The following is a 15,551-nucleotide window of genomic DNA, read 5'->3' as shown; positions in this document are numbered from 1 at the left end:
CCCGCAGATCAGACACTTTCCCGCACTAGTCCTTCAGCTCCGCCCACTTTCCGTTGTGAGAATCAGAGCTGGTAAGTTGGTGGAAATGTCCGCTAACCGCCTTCTTCAAGAATATTAGTGTCCAGGCTGTGTGATTGTTGGTGACTTGGCTCCGCACTGCTACTATCCGCTAGCCTTCAGCGCTCCTCTCTGAGCCTGATCTATAGTGTAATAATCCGCAAGTGAATAAAGCTCCGCACTCTGTAAGCACAGAATCTGCAAGTAACTTCTGAAAGTAAAGATAAGTTCATGAATATATCTCCTAATACTCTGGTACATCCGTAAGTTGTAAGTAAAATAATGTGTAGTCCGTAAGATGATAGGATAATAGGATAAAGAAAAGAGAAGAGAGATCCATGAGCCCTTTTCCCGTCCTTCCCTCCACGCACATCTCCGTTCCCACCCGATCCTGCACATCTGACACTTTCCTGCACTAGTCCTCCAGCTCCACCTGCTCTTCCGCACGTCACTCTCCCAGACTCCGCTCATCTCCAACGCTTGACCTCCCACCGTCCTCTGTCTAGCCCCCGCCAGTCGGTCTCTTGCCACCGCCTCCACCTTGGCTGTCATGGCTCACCCGCTGACGCGCCGCTGCTACCAGTCCACGTGTGTAGTCCGCCGCAGTCCAGCCCTGTCTTTTCTGCTCCAATCCACAATCCGTGCATTCTGGTCTGCACGTGACTTTCTATAAGCTTTTCTAGCGTGCTTTTCTGATATCAGCCTCAGTGCCTATGTCACCGGAAAGCACTCTGCCTGCGCCGCTCTGTGCATTCCCGCCCGCGCTATCCCCAAGTGGACATTCTACCATGCTCACCTATATAAATCACCACACCGCACGTTGTTGTCCCAGACTCCGCTCCTCTCCAACGCTTGCCCTCCCACCCTCCTCTGTCTAGCCCCCGCCAGTCAGTCTCTCACCACCGCCTCCGCCTCTGCCCCGGTTCCACCCGCTGGTGGAACCCGCTTCAGCTGACGCGCCACTGCTACCAGTCCACATGTGTAGTCCACTGCAGTCCATCCCTGTCTTTCTGCTCCGGTCTGAATTCCCAATCCGCAATCTGTGCATTCCATCCGCACGCAACTTTCCGCAAGCTTTCTTACCGTGCTTTTCTGACATCATCCTCAGTGCTTATGTCACCAGAATGCACTCTGCCTGCGCCTCCCGCGCTATCCCCGAGTGGACATTCTACCACGCATGCCTATATAAATCACCACAACATCCCAGGTGAGACACAGGAGTCCTACCTTGGGCCCTCCCAGCCAGCGGACTCACAGGCGGCTGCCTGTAAGCTATTCTACAAGGGTTCGCCGACCCAACGCAACCACCCAATCCATGCTACTGGCATCCCAACCAAGCTGCCCACACAACCAAACAACATATTCAATGTTGGAGTGGTTGGAGTGGAAGGTGCGGGTGGTCCAGTCAATTCAGTGTCCGTTTTTGTGGATCCATGGCATCCCAAGGATGCCTTTGTATGTGTCTTTCAGTTGGGTGATGATGAATTTTGATGGGCGGGGTTCTTCATTCAGGGTCAGGTCAATCTCATACGCCGCTTGGGATGTGGATCCATCAAAGCCCAAGACGGTCCGCTTTGAGGTGGTGGTGTTGTGGAGTAATCCCGCCGTGGCGGCGTAGGATTCATTTTTGACGATTTGGCCCGGACTTTTCCGCCTTTATCCGCTGGTCCGCCTCCGCCCATCACCGCCATCCCTTCCACTAGTTGGCAGATCTGATCCTCCATTGCCGCAATCCTGGCATTCCCGCAGCCTTTTCCCTTCTTGGTCGGACAGTCGCAGGATATGTGGCCCTGTACTCCGCATTGGAAAAATAGGCCTTCTCGGAGTCGGAGAGTCGTCCGTTTAACACCAATAGGTCCATGGTGTTGGGGTTGATCTTCTGTTTGGTTGGTGCTTTTCCGGTTTCCGCTTCGCTCATTGCCGTGTCAAGCTCTAGTGCTAAGCTAGCAACCTTGTTAATAGTTGCAAATGCGGTGCAGGAAACAATGAGCCTCATCTGGATGTCCTGCTTCAGGCCCTGGCGTAAGGATGGCGTTTGGGACCCAGGTACCCGTTGCGGGTCCGGGTACCGGGTGAATTTTTGACCAAAAGATGGCACCTGGCACCGCCTGGGCGGGTACCCGCGGTACCAGAGGCGGTATACCCGTGATACTTGCTCTCCAAAACATCCTCAAGCCCAGTGTGCCGAGAGGAATACATACCTCTTGGCAAGCTGGACTTTGACCAGCTCGCCGAGAGGTAAGTATTCCTTTTGGCAAGCTGGACTTTGACCAGCTCGCCGAGAGGTAAGTATTCCTTTTGGCAAGCTGGACTTTGAAAAGCTCGCCAAGAGGAATACATACCTCTCGGCAAGCTGGACTTTGACCAGCTCGCCAAGAGTAATGCGCGACAAAGGGGAGTGCAACTTGGAGCAGCGCGGAGCTGTGAGTGACACGAGCAGTCTACGAGACTGTGAGAGAGATGAAGCACACCTTGGAGCAGCGCGGAGCTGTGAGTGACACGAGCAGTCTACGAGACTGTGAGAGAGATGAAGCACACCTGAGGTCAAGCGGATCGAGGGTGTGGATGAGTTTGAATTGAACAAATGATGAGATGGAAAATGATGACAAAGATGAATGAAAACATGAACAAACCTTGGAGCAGCGCGGAGCTGTGAGTGACACGAGCAGTCTACGAGACTTTGAGAGAGATGAAGCACACCTCGGACAAGAACGAATGTAAAGGAGATTGAGAGAACAACTGGTGAGTGATGAGTGATCAAAGGGAATGGGGAATATACGGCATACCTGAGGTCAAGCGGATCGAGGGTATGGATGAGTTTGAATTGAACAAATGATGAGATGGAAATGATAACAAAGATGAATGAAGACAACTGAGTGAATGAAAGTTGGAATATAATATCTATGTTATGTTTGGTGAGTCTTGTCCTTGTTATTCAAACCTAGATCATCCCGCGTCCGCAGCGCGTGCAATGAGAGGATGTCCTGCTGACCTGAGCCTCAATAAAGAGGTAAGTATTCCTTGCGGCAAGCTGAATTTTGACCAGTTCACCAAAAGGAATACTTGCCTCTTGGTGAGCTGAATTTTTACACCAGCTCGCCAAGGGTAAGCTTCCCAGGGAGCTGGTCATGGCCCAGCTCACCAAGGGATGTATTCCTCTTGGAGAGCTGGTACAAGCCCAGCGCGTCTCGGCACTGCAGCAATTGACCGCTTGGACGAGAATGTCCAAGCAGTTTTTGGACAGACTTTGTCCGATGAGTTGCACAATGTTTGAGCCTGGGCCGCCGGGCTTGTTGGACAAAGTTTGTCCAACTACTTGTCAGACAACTTTGTCCGCGCGGATAGTTGATGCAGTGTGGCAATCTGGTAATAGGTGGCTTAGGGCGGGTGCGGGCAGGCAGTACCCGGGTACCGCACCGCTTCTCCAGCCAGAACCACATACCTGGTACCACACCCGGCACCGCTTGGCAGGTACCCCACAGGCACCCACCAGGCCGTACCGGGTCCCCAAACGCCATCTCTACCCTGGCGGTACTGGCTGATCAGGGTGGGGATTTCCCATCCCGCTGGGGAAGCGTGCTGGACAAAGGAGTGGGTGTGATACCAACCTGGCGGGCAAACATCTCCACCACCGCTCCACGTTCACCATTATACTTGTCCGGCTGGGCGACTTTGGGGGCCTTGGTCGTGGTTACCCCTGCTCCGGCGGTTGGTACTTGCGTTTGGGGGGTGGGTTCTGAGTTTGGAGTGTGTCTGCTAAGTCGGCCTTGGCCTGGCAGCGTTTTTTCTCCTCTTTTTTGGCCTTCTTAGTAATTTTGGCAGTTGTTGTTGGAGTTTGGTGGCTTTGGAGGCATCCATTGTATGGGACCACAGTTGGGTGTGATGTCAGAGCGGGATATTCAAGGTTTTGGAGGTGGAGCGATCTGGTTTCTGTAAGAGCGGAGTCAGGATATTCAAGGTTTTGGAATCGGGGTTTTCAAGGTGTCAGAGGCAGAGCAATCTGGTTTCTGTTGGTCTGTTGGGTTCTTAATCTTTGTCTCTGTGAAGTAGATCCTGCAATATGTTATGGTCTGTTCTGGGGAGAGGAAGATGGAGTCTAGGTTCTGGATCCAAGATGGTAGATTGCAGGATGAGGAAGAGGCTTGGATCTCCAGCATCTTGAACTTTGAGTATGGTCTGTGACATGTACATGTACACCACGGCTGCAAGAAAAGTTTCTTGCTACCGTTCCCAAACGTTTCAGGTTTGAAAACGGTTCCTGGGAACGTTTCCGGTTAAGATATGGCTTCCATAAACGTTTCAGGTTAGAGTACGGTCTTGTGAAACGTTTCCGGTTGGCAACTGGTTCCCAGAAACGTTTCAGGTTTAGATTCAGTTCCCAATAACGTTTGTGGTTTTGAATTGGTTCGCGCAAACATTCAAGGTTTGAGGATGGTTTTTGCAAACGTTATGAGTTACTTTTTGTTTTTTCCAACGTTATCTTGGGGTGAAAGTTAAGATGTGGTTTTTTTAATCAAATTAGTTCAGGCAAACGTTATGTGCAACCAAGATAGTTTGAATTACCACTTCAAGCAGTTTGAAAAACAAAAATGACAACCAAGAAGGTTTCAAGGAAGAAATCAACAACCAAGAAGGTTTCAAGGAAGAAATCAACAACCGTGAACGTTTTCACATCCTGATAACGTTTTTCAAAACGTTTATCATAACTTTTTGCAAGCCAGAGTCAGTTTGCAAAACCAATCTGGAGGGTTGTTTTTCCACCTGAAAGGTTGAGAAAACCCAATCCTCCAAAAAAAAAAAAAAAAAAAAAAAAAAAATTGACTTTGGGAAAAAAAAGCTCCAAAATCCAATGGTACAGAGCATATATAGCATTAACAGCTCTCCTCAGATATTGGCTGGTGGCTTGTGCTGTAAGCAGCCACCGGAGGGCAGTGGGATTGAGTTGATCGTCAGTTTGATCCGTGCCTGAGTACATCTTTTGCTGCTCCGACAGCCACTGGAGAGTCGGTTGGCACTGCTCCTCAGTGGTATTTGCAAACGTTTTCCATAACGTATGGCGGTTTTTGCAAACGTTTTGGTGGTTCTCAAAAACATTTCTGTTAACGGAATAAGTTTTTAGAACCACCTCACAACCTATTTAGTTTTCATTCCGTTCCCACAGGGGAATGCCAACATTATTTTGAACGTTCGGCTGAACTTCTCAAACTGGTTTCCGTGGGGGCTTCGCCCCAACGTATCCTTCCAATTGTATTGTGAACGTTTCAAATACCACTTCGCAACCGCTTTGAAACGTTTGGTTGCAGCCGTGGTGTAGTCTATGTACATGTGAGTCTGCACTGTGGAGCCCGCGCTACGGCTCATAACACAAACCCAGCTTGGAAAGCTTATGGGATGCTGGTTTTTCAACAAGGAGCCAGTCCAAGCTTTCTTGCAAATAGAATACATAGTAGAGTTTTTTGCCATTCATTCCAACACAGCCCAATACAATGTATATTTCAGAGGCAAGAAAAAATGGCCATGACCCAGGGCTTCAGGGTGCCCCCAGGTACAGTTGTGGTCTGGGGTTTGGGAAGACCCTCATGTAAGGCTGGCACCCAAAAAGTACCACCTGGGTGCAGGTGGTCGCAATGAGGCCAACACCCTGCCCAAACACCGGGGTGGTTTGGCAGTACATGATGGGCGGGCTTTCACTTGGGAAGGTCCAATGATTGGGCCCGGGAGGCCAATTGGACGGGCTTGGGAGGCTGCTTGATGGGCTTGGGAGGTTAATTAGGGTTTTTTTGACCCCATTTCTCTGATGGGACAAGCACATCCCCACTATGGGTCATTTGGATGGTGTCAAGGACCAATAAATTGAAGATTTCAATAATTGTGACCACCTGGGTGGTTTGGGACAAGGCTGACCCCCCCCCCCCGAACACCCGGGTGCCAGCCTTACCTCTCCTGCCCCGTTCCGTACCCCGGGGAACACCCTTGGACTCAGCGGCCTCCAGCCATCGAGACAGGGAGCCCAGGCATCGTTCAGCCGCCCACCTGTGTCCACGATGCCACTCTATTCGCTCAGTTGTCTTGCCCTTCATTATTCTACGTACACTCCCCTCAGGTCTCTGGTTCACACTGCAGTTACCTTGGTTGAATCAAATGGCGGCCTCGTTCGCCAGATTGATTACTTGGGTCGAAGAAACACCCCTCAACGTATCCGAGCACCCGGTCTCGTACCAGGAGGTGTTGGAGAAGCCGAGTGAGCATTTCTCGGAACTCTTGGAACTGTCTTTCTTGAATTCGGCCTCGATCAATGTTACTTGCTTGTCAGCGAGTTTGAAGATTTGAGAATTAACGATTCATCGTTCATGGATCATGGTGGTTTCCTAAATCCCATTGCTCCCTCTCTACCCTCAAACAGTTACTGGACGATGCAATTTGATGCCAACCCACCCACCGTCAGAGAACTAACAAACCGGTTGAGAGTTGATCCGCGAGTCCTCAGGTCAGTATTTCTCTCTTGTTCCCGAGTGGCTCGGGAGAAAAAAAATCCCCCAATCCGGGGTGCGCTCCGAGTCACAAACAAAGAGAAGGCTAACCTGTCGCCCAACCCCTTCTTGTTCAGGCACACTACTTTGTTGGTCGGCAGTAAGTTGAGAGAGGTTGTAGCACCTCAGTGGAACACCACTCTTCGACCTTCACTGCGACTACCGAATGACGATGAAAAAGTGGACACACACCAGCGGGCTCTTGACCACGATCATGCTACCAGCCAATAGAGGATGAGATGCTTTTGCTTTTCGATGAAATGCATCGAAATTCTTTTTCCTTTGTCAAAACCTACACACCAATGTAATGTCGCGTACATTTCAAGTCGCGGTCCTCTCCTCTGCCCCAAAGTCCTTGTGTGTGTGCGTTTCTTCTTGTTTGGTCCAAGTCTGCGGGTACTTATGCATACATGATACATAGCCTCAATAGCTTCGGCAGCTTGTTAAAAAACATTTGCCAATCCATTTCCACTGTTGCTTCTCCATCCACCAAGTACGCGAAATCTATGTCCCCTACTTTTCTGCTACTTTCCTTAGGGTTACTTTTCATGTTGGACATCTCCCATTGTCATCTGAATCCAACTCGAGCACATATTTCTACTGAGTATGCACCGCGATCTAAGCTTATGGAAATTGAGCTTTCCGCTCATTTGTTGCACATTATAAAGCCCTCACACCCTTTCTCCCCGGCCTTGCGCCTGTATCGCAGGCTGACTCCGTCAAGCTATACCCACTAGCCCCTAAACAAAATAAAATCTGCATCCACCCAGTCTTCGTGTCAACTTACTACCCTCCCCCCTGCCGTTCGTCTACCAATCGAGATGCCGTATTGCGCTTCAACCCGTGCCCTGGCAAGAAGGGCCGTCGCCTCCCCCACCCCGGTTACCGCTCGTCCAGCTGGCGCTGCTGCACCGGCACCTCCCAACGACCCAGCTCCCTTTGTGCTTTATCCTGGAGAAAATCCGGCCGACTTGAAAGGTGCTCCCTTTACTACACTTCCGCCTTCGGCCGTCGGCACCCCGCTTCCCTCACCACGTCCTCCCAGTCAAGTTGCTCCCCCAAGTGCCGTACCGACAACATTCGCTAGCGTCGGCACCGCTCACATCCCTCAGCCGACCGCTTCAGGAAGCGCCCTCCCTTCTCCTTCTCCCTCCCAGACGCCTGACTCATCCCAGCCTCACAGTAGCTCAACTACAACGGTGGCCGTCGTTGTCTCCATAATCGTCGCGATCGTCATTGGGCTGATTGGGTACGCAGTCTATCGATTTCACCTGCGAAAAAAGCTAAGGACAAAGGGCGAGTCAGTCAAGCTACGTCCGCTGGTTACTGCCCAGTCTATATCTCGACCCATCTTGGCTACTCCCGAAAGACCTCTTCTACCGACTAGTCACTCAAGCTTCCGGCGCTCAAGAGAAAGCTTTGGCAATCGGTCCAAGGGTCCTCCGCCCCCACTCTCCCCCCTGCAGGAGAAAGGACATCGAGCCACGAGAACTCGGGATCAGAAAGGTGACGCTCGAAAGACGCGTGATTTCTATACGTATGAGACCACCGACATATTGGATTCATATGGCTCTGAAACAAGCTATCCGAGTACTTACGCCGCTGAAGTTGATTTTGAGTACCCAGTCTTCAGACCTTCCCCTGCTCAAGTCCCCAGGATTCAGAACGTACAGGATGCATATCCGACTACACCGACTGAAGGCGACGATATAAGAGTCAAATCCTCCCCTTCCTCGTCCAGCTATAACCAAGCTTCTCGAAGGCTTCAAGCCGTACCATTTAAAATCCCTAAACCCATGCCATCTCATTCAACCCAGCCGTTACGTAGATTGTAAACAGTACAGGAATGGAGACGAGAAAAACGCGGCTTGGTTTATGAGGGCTGGCACACAATCATTCTACTGTTGGTCGACCTAACAGCATCTCTACCGAAGCTCCCGGCGAATTTGATATCGTTTTTTATAACAAATATTAGCATTTTAGACTTTTCACCATGTAATTCTTTTATCTATCATCGATTCTTGTTGGATGTAGGAATCTAATCCACTTTTTCTTGCATAATAATTTAAATACTCTTGCACATCTGCTCCAACTGTTTCATGTAAACATTACCCGAAAATGTGCGATTGGATAACAGTCGACTCGAAGGGTGTTGTGTGAGTGACCAATTATGTACCAGAGGATATCAATCCCTTGCATCTCAGGAATACCTCGAGGTAAATCAGCACTTCACGACACTCCAACAAGGTAAATTTTGCCATCAGTTGGCGAGAGACCCTTCGCAGTCGCTTCATCTATTCACTCAGATTTTAATATTCCTCTACAATTGTCTCTGAATCCAAATGGACCTTCCAGATCCACCTGTGACCTGCTAGTACTACATAATCGCCTTGAAACCAATAGCCAAGCGCTTTTCTTCTGGCTTCGATTTTCCTCTGTTATCAGAGCCCATGAAACGAACGCTTCTTGTTCTTCTATCCGTGTCTAATTTTTTACTAATCTCATTGCACATGTGTTAAAATAGCAGCCTTTCTTGCCCATTGTTCCCAAGTCCTTCAGACGATTTCACCAGCTTCTGTTGAGATGTCTGAGAGAGGTCCTCTTTTGTTTGAGGCAAGCCGTGTGGCTATGGAATGAGCCTTTATGCTTGGATTGTAGGAAAGTACAAAGGACCCACTTGATGAGGTCTTTTTATGCAAGTTGGCCACATTAGACGGTAGACCTGCTCTCCGAGGGGACCCGGGGCCTGACGGGTCTCCGACATGTCTCCCACCCCGTCAGAGCTTCGGGTGCCACGCTTTACCGCCCCCGAGCCAGCCTACAGTCCTTGCCAACAGCTAATTTATGTTCCCTCGGCTCCACACCAACGCACAGATTGTATTTCAAAGATGGTCAAAAAAATGCTTGAAGAACCGGTTCGAGTAAGTCGATTCCTCCGTAAGCAATTTGTATCTTCCCAAGTTAGCTGATCTGATTGAGAAATCAAACTTCACGAACCATCAACAGATAACATCGGCGAGCCAATGTCACCACGAGTTCGATCTACTCAAGGAGGCCCTGTCGATCGAGGAAACAGAAGACACCTGGCAAAACATTGATGCTAGCCTTAAGCGTTTCACAGCCGCCATTCGGGGTGGTGCATGTGAACATCCGGACGATTTCCTCAAACGGTGGAAAGAGACCGAAATCGTTCGAGGCCTGGTGAGCGCCATGTCGACTGAGCGAACCCGCTTGAGTGGTTCGGCTCTCGACCTCGTTGCCGCGACTTCCCGCCTAGGGAGCTATTGGGATAGCGCGGTTCCGTTCTACGTACCGACAGTCGTCAAGCTGCTTGGAAGAGCATCCAAGATTTACGTCACTCGCGCTACCATCACCCTAACTTCGCTAATCAAGGGTACCAAGTCACTCGGGTTCATACCTTATCTGCTCGATGGCATCTCAGAGAAATCAGTCACAATAAGAATCGGATGTGCCGACGCGCTTCTATGTTGTCTGTCCGAGGCCGTGGATGATCCTAATGGCTCCGAATCCAGAAAACCGAGATCGACGATCAAAGATGACTTGAACAAGCGTTTAAATGACATAGAAAACGCGATCAAGATTGGTGGAAGAGATCGAGATCCAAAAGTCAGGGCAATTTTCAAGCGAATATGGGAGCTGTATGAACAACAATGGCCAAGCCGCGCCGCGAGGTAAATCACACTTCTAGTCCATTGGCTACATTCCCCTTCGTTTCTGTTTATCAAATTGGTAATGATCTTTACTGATTAGAAAATTGTTTCAGCCTTGCCCAGCCGTTAACACCAACCATCAAACGGTATTTGGGAATTGGAAATGGCTCTACTCTCAACTCATCACATACATCTCAGGCTTCGAGCAACGGTTTGACTAATCGAGAAATAAACACTAGCCGCGACAAGCCTCCGCTGAGTGGACATCACCGAACAGGAGAAAAGCATGTTGCTGAGATTCCTACTGCCAAGACCGCCAATGCACATACTTCCAAATCGATCAAGTCTCATAATTCTCACTCAGCGCTTCCAAAGTCTGGTGATTTGGCCACCCTTCAAAAAGCCATCAAGATTCCGCTACCGCCAGATGATCCAGAGCACCGCGAGCCTTCTGTTACCCGCGGGCCGGCACGCGCTAGGGTTATGTCTACTCGGACCAAGACCCCACCGGAAGGTTCGATTCATCAAGCCCAATCATCGGGGCTAGCAGTGAAGCGATCCAATTCTACGATGAGAGCTCAGCGTGTCCCCCTGCCCCCTCAAGTTGATCTGCCCGCTGGCAATGCGATCGGAAAGCCTCGGACAGCGACTCGAGTGCCTCTTCAGCCTATTCAATCCACTGGTACCCAGCCCGGCAAAGATGTCGCCATCAAGCCTCCTTCCACCTCAGTGCCCCAGCATCAACCTTCGACTAAGGCAGTCGCGTCTAATGTCTCGAATGAACCTCCGAAGGCTAGCTTCAAACCCACACGATCGACTTCTGGTACAGCTCAAGCGGATTCCAAACCCTCGCATCCACCCCAGCCGCTGCCGCCTGCAATGCAAACGCGGCCCCTACCCAGGCGGGCGGTGCCGGAACCTTCCAATGATAAGCCGACTACCGTACCTTTAGTGACCAACACACTCAATGTATCCGTTCGTTCGCGCGCGAGGAAGAATCAAGCTGAAGAGCCAGTACCAATTATCAAGCAGACAATAAAAGTATTCAAGCCCACTAAGTCTTTTTCAAAAGGATCCTCCAATGCTACCACTACTTCAAATCCATTGTCCGCAAACCCCAATATCAATTCGAAATCGGGACCATCTACAACTTCCGTCTCAGACAAACTCACTACACAACGCTCAAAAGTGCCTATAGAAGTGGAGCAGTTGCCGGAAGCCCTTCGACTACCTGCCTTGACTCCTTTACCCATTTCACCAACACCATCTTCAGCACATCCATTATCTTCAATGCCTCCTTCAGTTCCCGCATCCCAGCCTGTATCACAACCGGACTCACCGTCAACCCCAGGACCTCTGTCATCATCGCAACCTGTACCACCTTCAACAAATCTATTACCTTCACAAACACCACCATCCTCAGAGCTCCCACCAGTATTGTCAACTCCCATGATTTCTTCAGAATCTCGACCACAAGTAGATCCTCCACCAGTCTCAGATAGTGTACTGCCCCCCGGAGTCTTAGCGCCCTCTACAGTGGCACAGGTTGCTTCGTCGACTCCTACAGATACGACATCCACACATGACGCTATCCAATCTGGCCCTTCCGAACCTGTCGCAATCACCCATCGGACGATATTCCACCAATCCCTTCCTAGCCAATCGACAAATGTTCTCGCAAAACCTCACCCATTTTTTCTATCTACCTTCGGCACTCCGGGCCCCAAGATTTGTACACGGCTGCCTGATGATTTGATTGTTCCGATGAGCGTCCCATTGCCACCTTCACCTAACTCGCCTTTTATAGGACTGAGTAATCGGGCCAGAGTCGCGCGGAACGTCGATGCCAGAGGGACCGCAAGAAAATCCACCAAAACGCAGCAACCTCCGCGTTCACGTGCAACTCCTCACCGGACCCGCCTCAACTCCACTCCGGCCGCGAAGAATGGGAAAATTGAAGCTAACAATGAGATTGGGGACGTAACGACTCTATCTTCACCCATCCAGGATGATGGCGTTGGAGGATCCAAGCAACTTGTCATTCCAGAAGGGCTCTTAGTAGACTTTGATCACGAAGACACGATATGGATTCCGCGTCCACCCGCGTTGCACCAGGATATACTCCAGCTGGATAATGACCTTGGCATGACCCCGACTATCAACGAAGAAAGTGATGGGGAAGATGGGCCGCAAGAGAAGCGCCAGCGAATCGAGGCGGAAAACTCCGCCTCATCTAACGAGTCGACATTGTCAATCACTCAGCGTGCTGTCGAGCCTCTCTGCGTCCCTCCCGAACTGTCCAAACCTCGTCAGCATCCGTCCCGCAGGGATCCTTCTATGTTTCACTGGGACCAGCCCGACTTGGAGCTTGATGGCGACGACTCGGGGGAGAAAACGATCTCCTGTCTAAAAGAAGAGCCCCCCTTCTTGGCCGAGGACGTGACCGTTAACGAGGGAATGTCTTTCAATACCAACTTCCTTGATGGGATTCATGCTCATAATCAAAGTACGCCTCGTTCGTGAAGCCGGGTTCCGTCGGTTTGGGCTCTCAAATTCCTCTCCATCAGTTCATCCTCTCGGTCGTTTTCTCCTCCACCATCGACCCAGCTCTCTTGTTTTCAGAATGCTTGTTTTGAATATTTATCATGAATCATAATATATTGTCCACTGTCTACTGTCTATTCTAATTCCAATTATTGCAATGTAATCTCATCGTTCCGCAGGTCCACACTTCCATCCTCAAGCGTGCCTTACTATTGTACTAAGTGGGGCTGGCCATGGGTCAGCAACACTACGAGCCTATTGTCGGAAGCAATTGTTTCACCCTGGGTAGGTTTTTGGACTGATCAAGTTCATTTCTTGGGATGTTGGTTTTTAGCTGGGATTGTACATACAGCTTACCCAACCACTTGAATCCCAAGCTGGAGGTGGGGTTACAAAGAGTTCAATGGTATTAAATGCCTCCTGGAGGCACTGTTTACAACTCATTTGAGATTTTATGTCGCAGCATTGCAGTATGTATCAGATGTTGAATGACTCCCTGTACATAGGACCTGTAAGCCCATATCTGTCACTGAAACATGTCACAGTTTGATTTTGGGTCTAGACCTCTATGCAGTAAGTACATAGGTAGGTCTTGCAACAAAGAAAAAACATCTGTGGGGCAAACCCCCAACTGAAAACAGAATGATACCAGCATATGTCAGATCTGGCCATATAGTTGTGACAGCAAAATATCCATGTGGAATTCAATTCAAAAAGGATGGTGATATATGGCCACATATTCAATGAAAGGCTTGGCTCAAACATGTTTTAGCCTGTGTGAATTGCATGATGTTTCTTAGGATTGCTTGGTGTATGCACTCCTTGTCTTAACTGTGAAGTTTGCTATGATTGTTTATGTATTCCTCAAGACATTTCATGAATCTCATGTGGCCCAATTTTGAATATTGGCCACTGAAGGTCTTTTGTGTAATATCCATGTACATAAACATCTTTTTCCTTAGGGTAAGACTATAAAGCCTGGCATTTCTCTCCAAACTCATTTGAACAGACTTGAACCAAGATTGCAAAGGAAAACAGGAGCCCTCCAATTTTTCTATGAATATTTGACAAACCCCCTTCAGTCTCCATGTTTTTGTTTTGTTTTGTTGGAGACAGAGTCCAGACCTTGATTCCAATTAGATTGCTTGGCTGTCCGTGTTGCCCAACACAGCCGAGGAACTTGGCTCGAGTCCATGGAAACTAGGAGTTGGTTGCACTGATCCAATCTGTCTGGTTTCTCTGTTCCGTTGAGCTTATTTTGTTCTGCAGGGGTCAGTATAAGCACTTGATTGCTTGCCATCTGGTATCAATCGGCAACTCATTTGGCTTTCGCAACTGAAGGCGCGATGGAGAATCGAGATGCTTCGTTGCCCACTTCTACCTCATTAGGCCTAGGGTTTTGGTCAACAGTGTTTATGTGAGAATGGTAACCGGCCGCCGATTGAACGGAGGAAGAAACACAGCTCACAAAAATACTTCAAACTTGCCCAAACTTGCGTGAACTGCTTCGCTCATACATGGCGTCACCCATCATGAGTTTGTCAGTCCGCATGAAGATTTCACTCCCTGCGGACAAAATATGGATGGGTTTTGAATCTCCCACATATCCAAACACAGTCAACAAAAGAATCAAGTTCCAGCCTTTTTTTTGCTGTTTTGTGTTTAGTTGTGTTACATGGGAGTGTTTGGATGTGTAAGTTTCCATTTTCATCCACTACACAGCGCTGGTGCCAGCTGACCTCCCACAGATCAGGAGGTCCATGCAGGGTCCCCTGAAAGATGAACCCTTCACTGCCCCATGGCTCAAACCCTATAAAATGCCCCTTTCACATTGGACCAGTTTGGGCCAAGTAAAAAAAACCCTGAAACAGAGCTATTTTTTTCACATAAAGAGCAACAGGCACGCTACATATGCACTTAGGAGGGAAAAAATTGAACTGGATTAGTTTGTGGTTGGGCTGGGCAGTGCTTGCTGAATGAAATCCACATGGATTCATGGGTTTATCTGATTGTGCCTTGTTGTGGAAGTTGCAAGTAAATTGGACAGCTGTTCTCCTACATGTATTTATCCCAATCTGCAATATGAGTATGTACATGTACATTTCCACCCCATCCTTTCCTTCCTCCATCCCAAATAACCAGATCTCTGACCCTTTGTCCCCCATCCATCCAATTATCCCTCTTGAAACACGCAGACTTGACCGCACCACACAAATACATACTCTTTGTTCTCTTTGTTCTCCAGTCAATCTGCTCCCTCCAGATACATCTCCGGCCTCAAACAAACACACTTCATTAGATCTTCCATCTTGCTGCTGAACAGAGATCTTACATAGCTCACCAGCCAGTTACTTAAATACATAACCAGACACACCAGCTGTCCTTTTCACTCCCATACATCCCATCCCAGCTCTTCACCTCACTTGAGACGGCCTCGACTCCTCTCTCGGTCGGCTCTCCTGTCGGTCTGCGCCCTCCAACCCGTGCCCCTTGCTACATAGGACACCTACACAGCTTGTAAGCCCATCCTCTTCTCCGCTCTTCAACCCCGCTCGGGAACACTCCGAGAAACCCCCTCCGAGCCGGCCGCAACTGGTCACCCGGTCGCGCCGCTGCATCATGTATACAGCAACCGGCTTGCGGGTCCCGACTCCATGAGGCTCGTTCCTTACGGAAACACATCTTTCCGCGTTCGCCTTGTGCCTGTCTCGACGCTTCGCCCCGGGATGCCGGGGCCAGCCAATCCTCG

The 15,551-nt window shown here is 49.5% G+C and overlaps 3 protein-coding genes across 3 annotated transcripts; all 3 read left to right on the top strand.

Moving 5' to 3' along the window:
• Window positions 1-6,101: 6,101 nt before the first annotated feature.
• PtA15_1A249 (uncharacterized protein) lies at window positions 6,102-6,818 on the top strand (the record flags this gene model as incomplete). Its single annotated transcript, XM_053165256.1, has 3 exons — window positions 6,102-6,298; window positions 6,461-6,544; window positions 6,665-6,818. The coding sequence occupies 3 exons, from the start codon at window positions 6,102-6,104 to the stop codon at window positions 6,816-6,818; spliced, it is 435 nt and encodes a 144-aa protein (XP_053016466.1).
• Window positions 6,819-7,408: 590 nt separating this feature from the next.
• On the top strand, window positions 7,409-8,422 carry PtA15_1A248 (uncharacterized protein; the record flags this gene model as incomplete). Its single annotated transcript, XM_053165255.1, has 1 exon — window positions 7,409-8,422. One exon carries the CDS (start codon window positions 7,409-7,411, stop codon window positions 8,420-8,422), a length of 1,014 nt encoding a protein of 337 aa, XP_053016465.1.
• A 927-nt stretch (window positions 8,423-9,349) lies between these two features.
• On the top strand, window positions 9,350-12,781 carry PtA15_1A247 (uncharacterized protein; the record flags this gene model as incomplete). The annotated part of the gene is made up of 3 exons (XM_053165254.1): window positions 9,350-9,508; window positions 9,594-10,279; window positions 10,372-12,781. 3 exons carry the CDS (start codon window positions 9,350-9,352, stop codon window positions 12,779-12,781), a joined length of 3,255 nt encoding a protein of 1,084 aa, XP_053016464.1.
• Window positions 12,782-15,551: the final 2,770 nt, after the last annotated feature.

Source organism: Puccinia triticina, chromosome 1A, assembly GCF_026914185.1.
Source record: "Puccinia triticina chromosome 1A, complete sequence".
NCBI classification, from domain to species: domain Eukaryota; kingdom Fungi; phylum Basidiomycota; class Pucciniomycetes; order Pucciniales; family Pucciniaceae; genus Puccinia; species Puccinia triticina.
The sequence above is the reverse complement of the archived record's forward strand: the minus strand, read 5'-3'. Positions and strand labels throughout refer to the sequence as shown.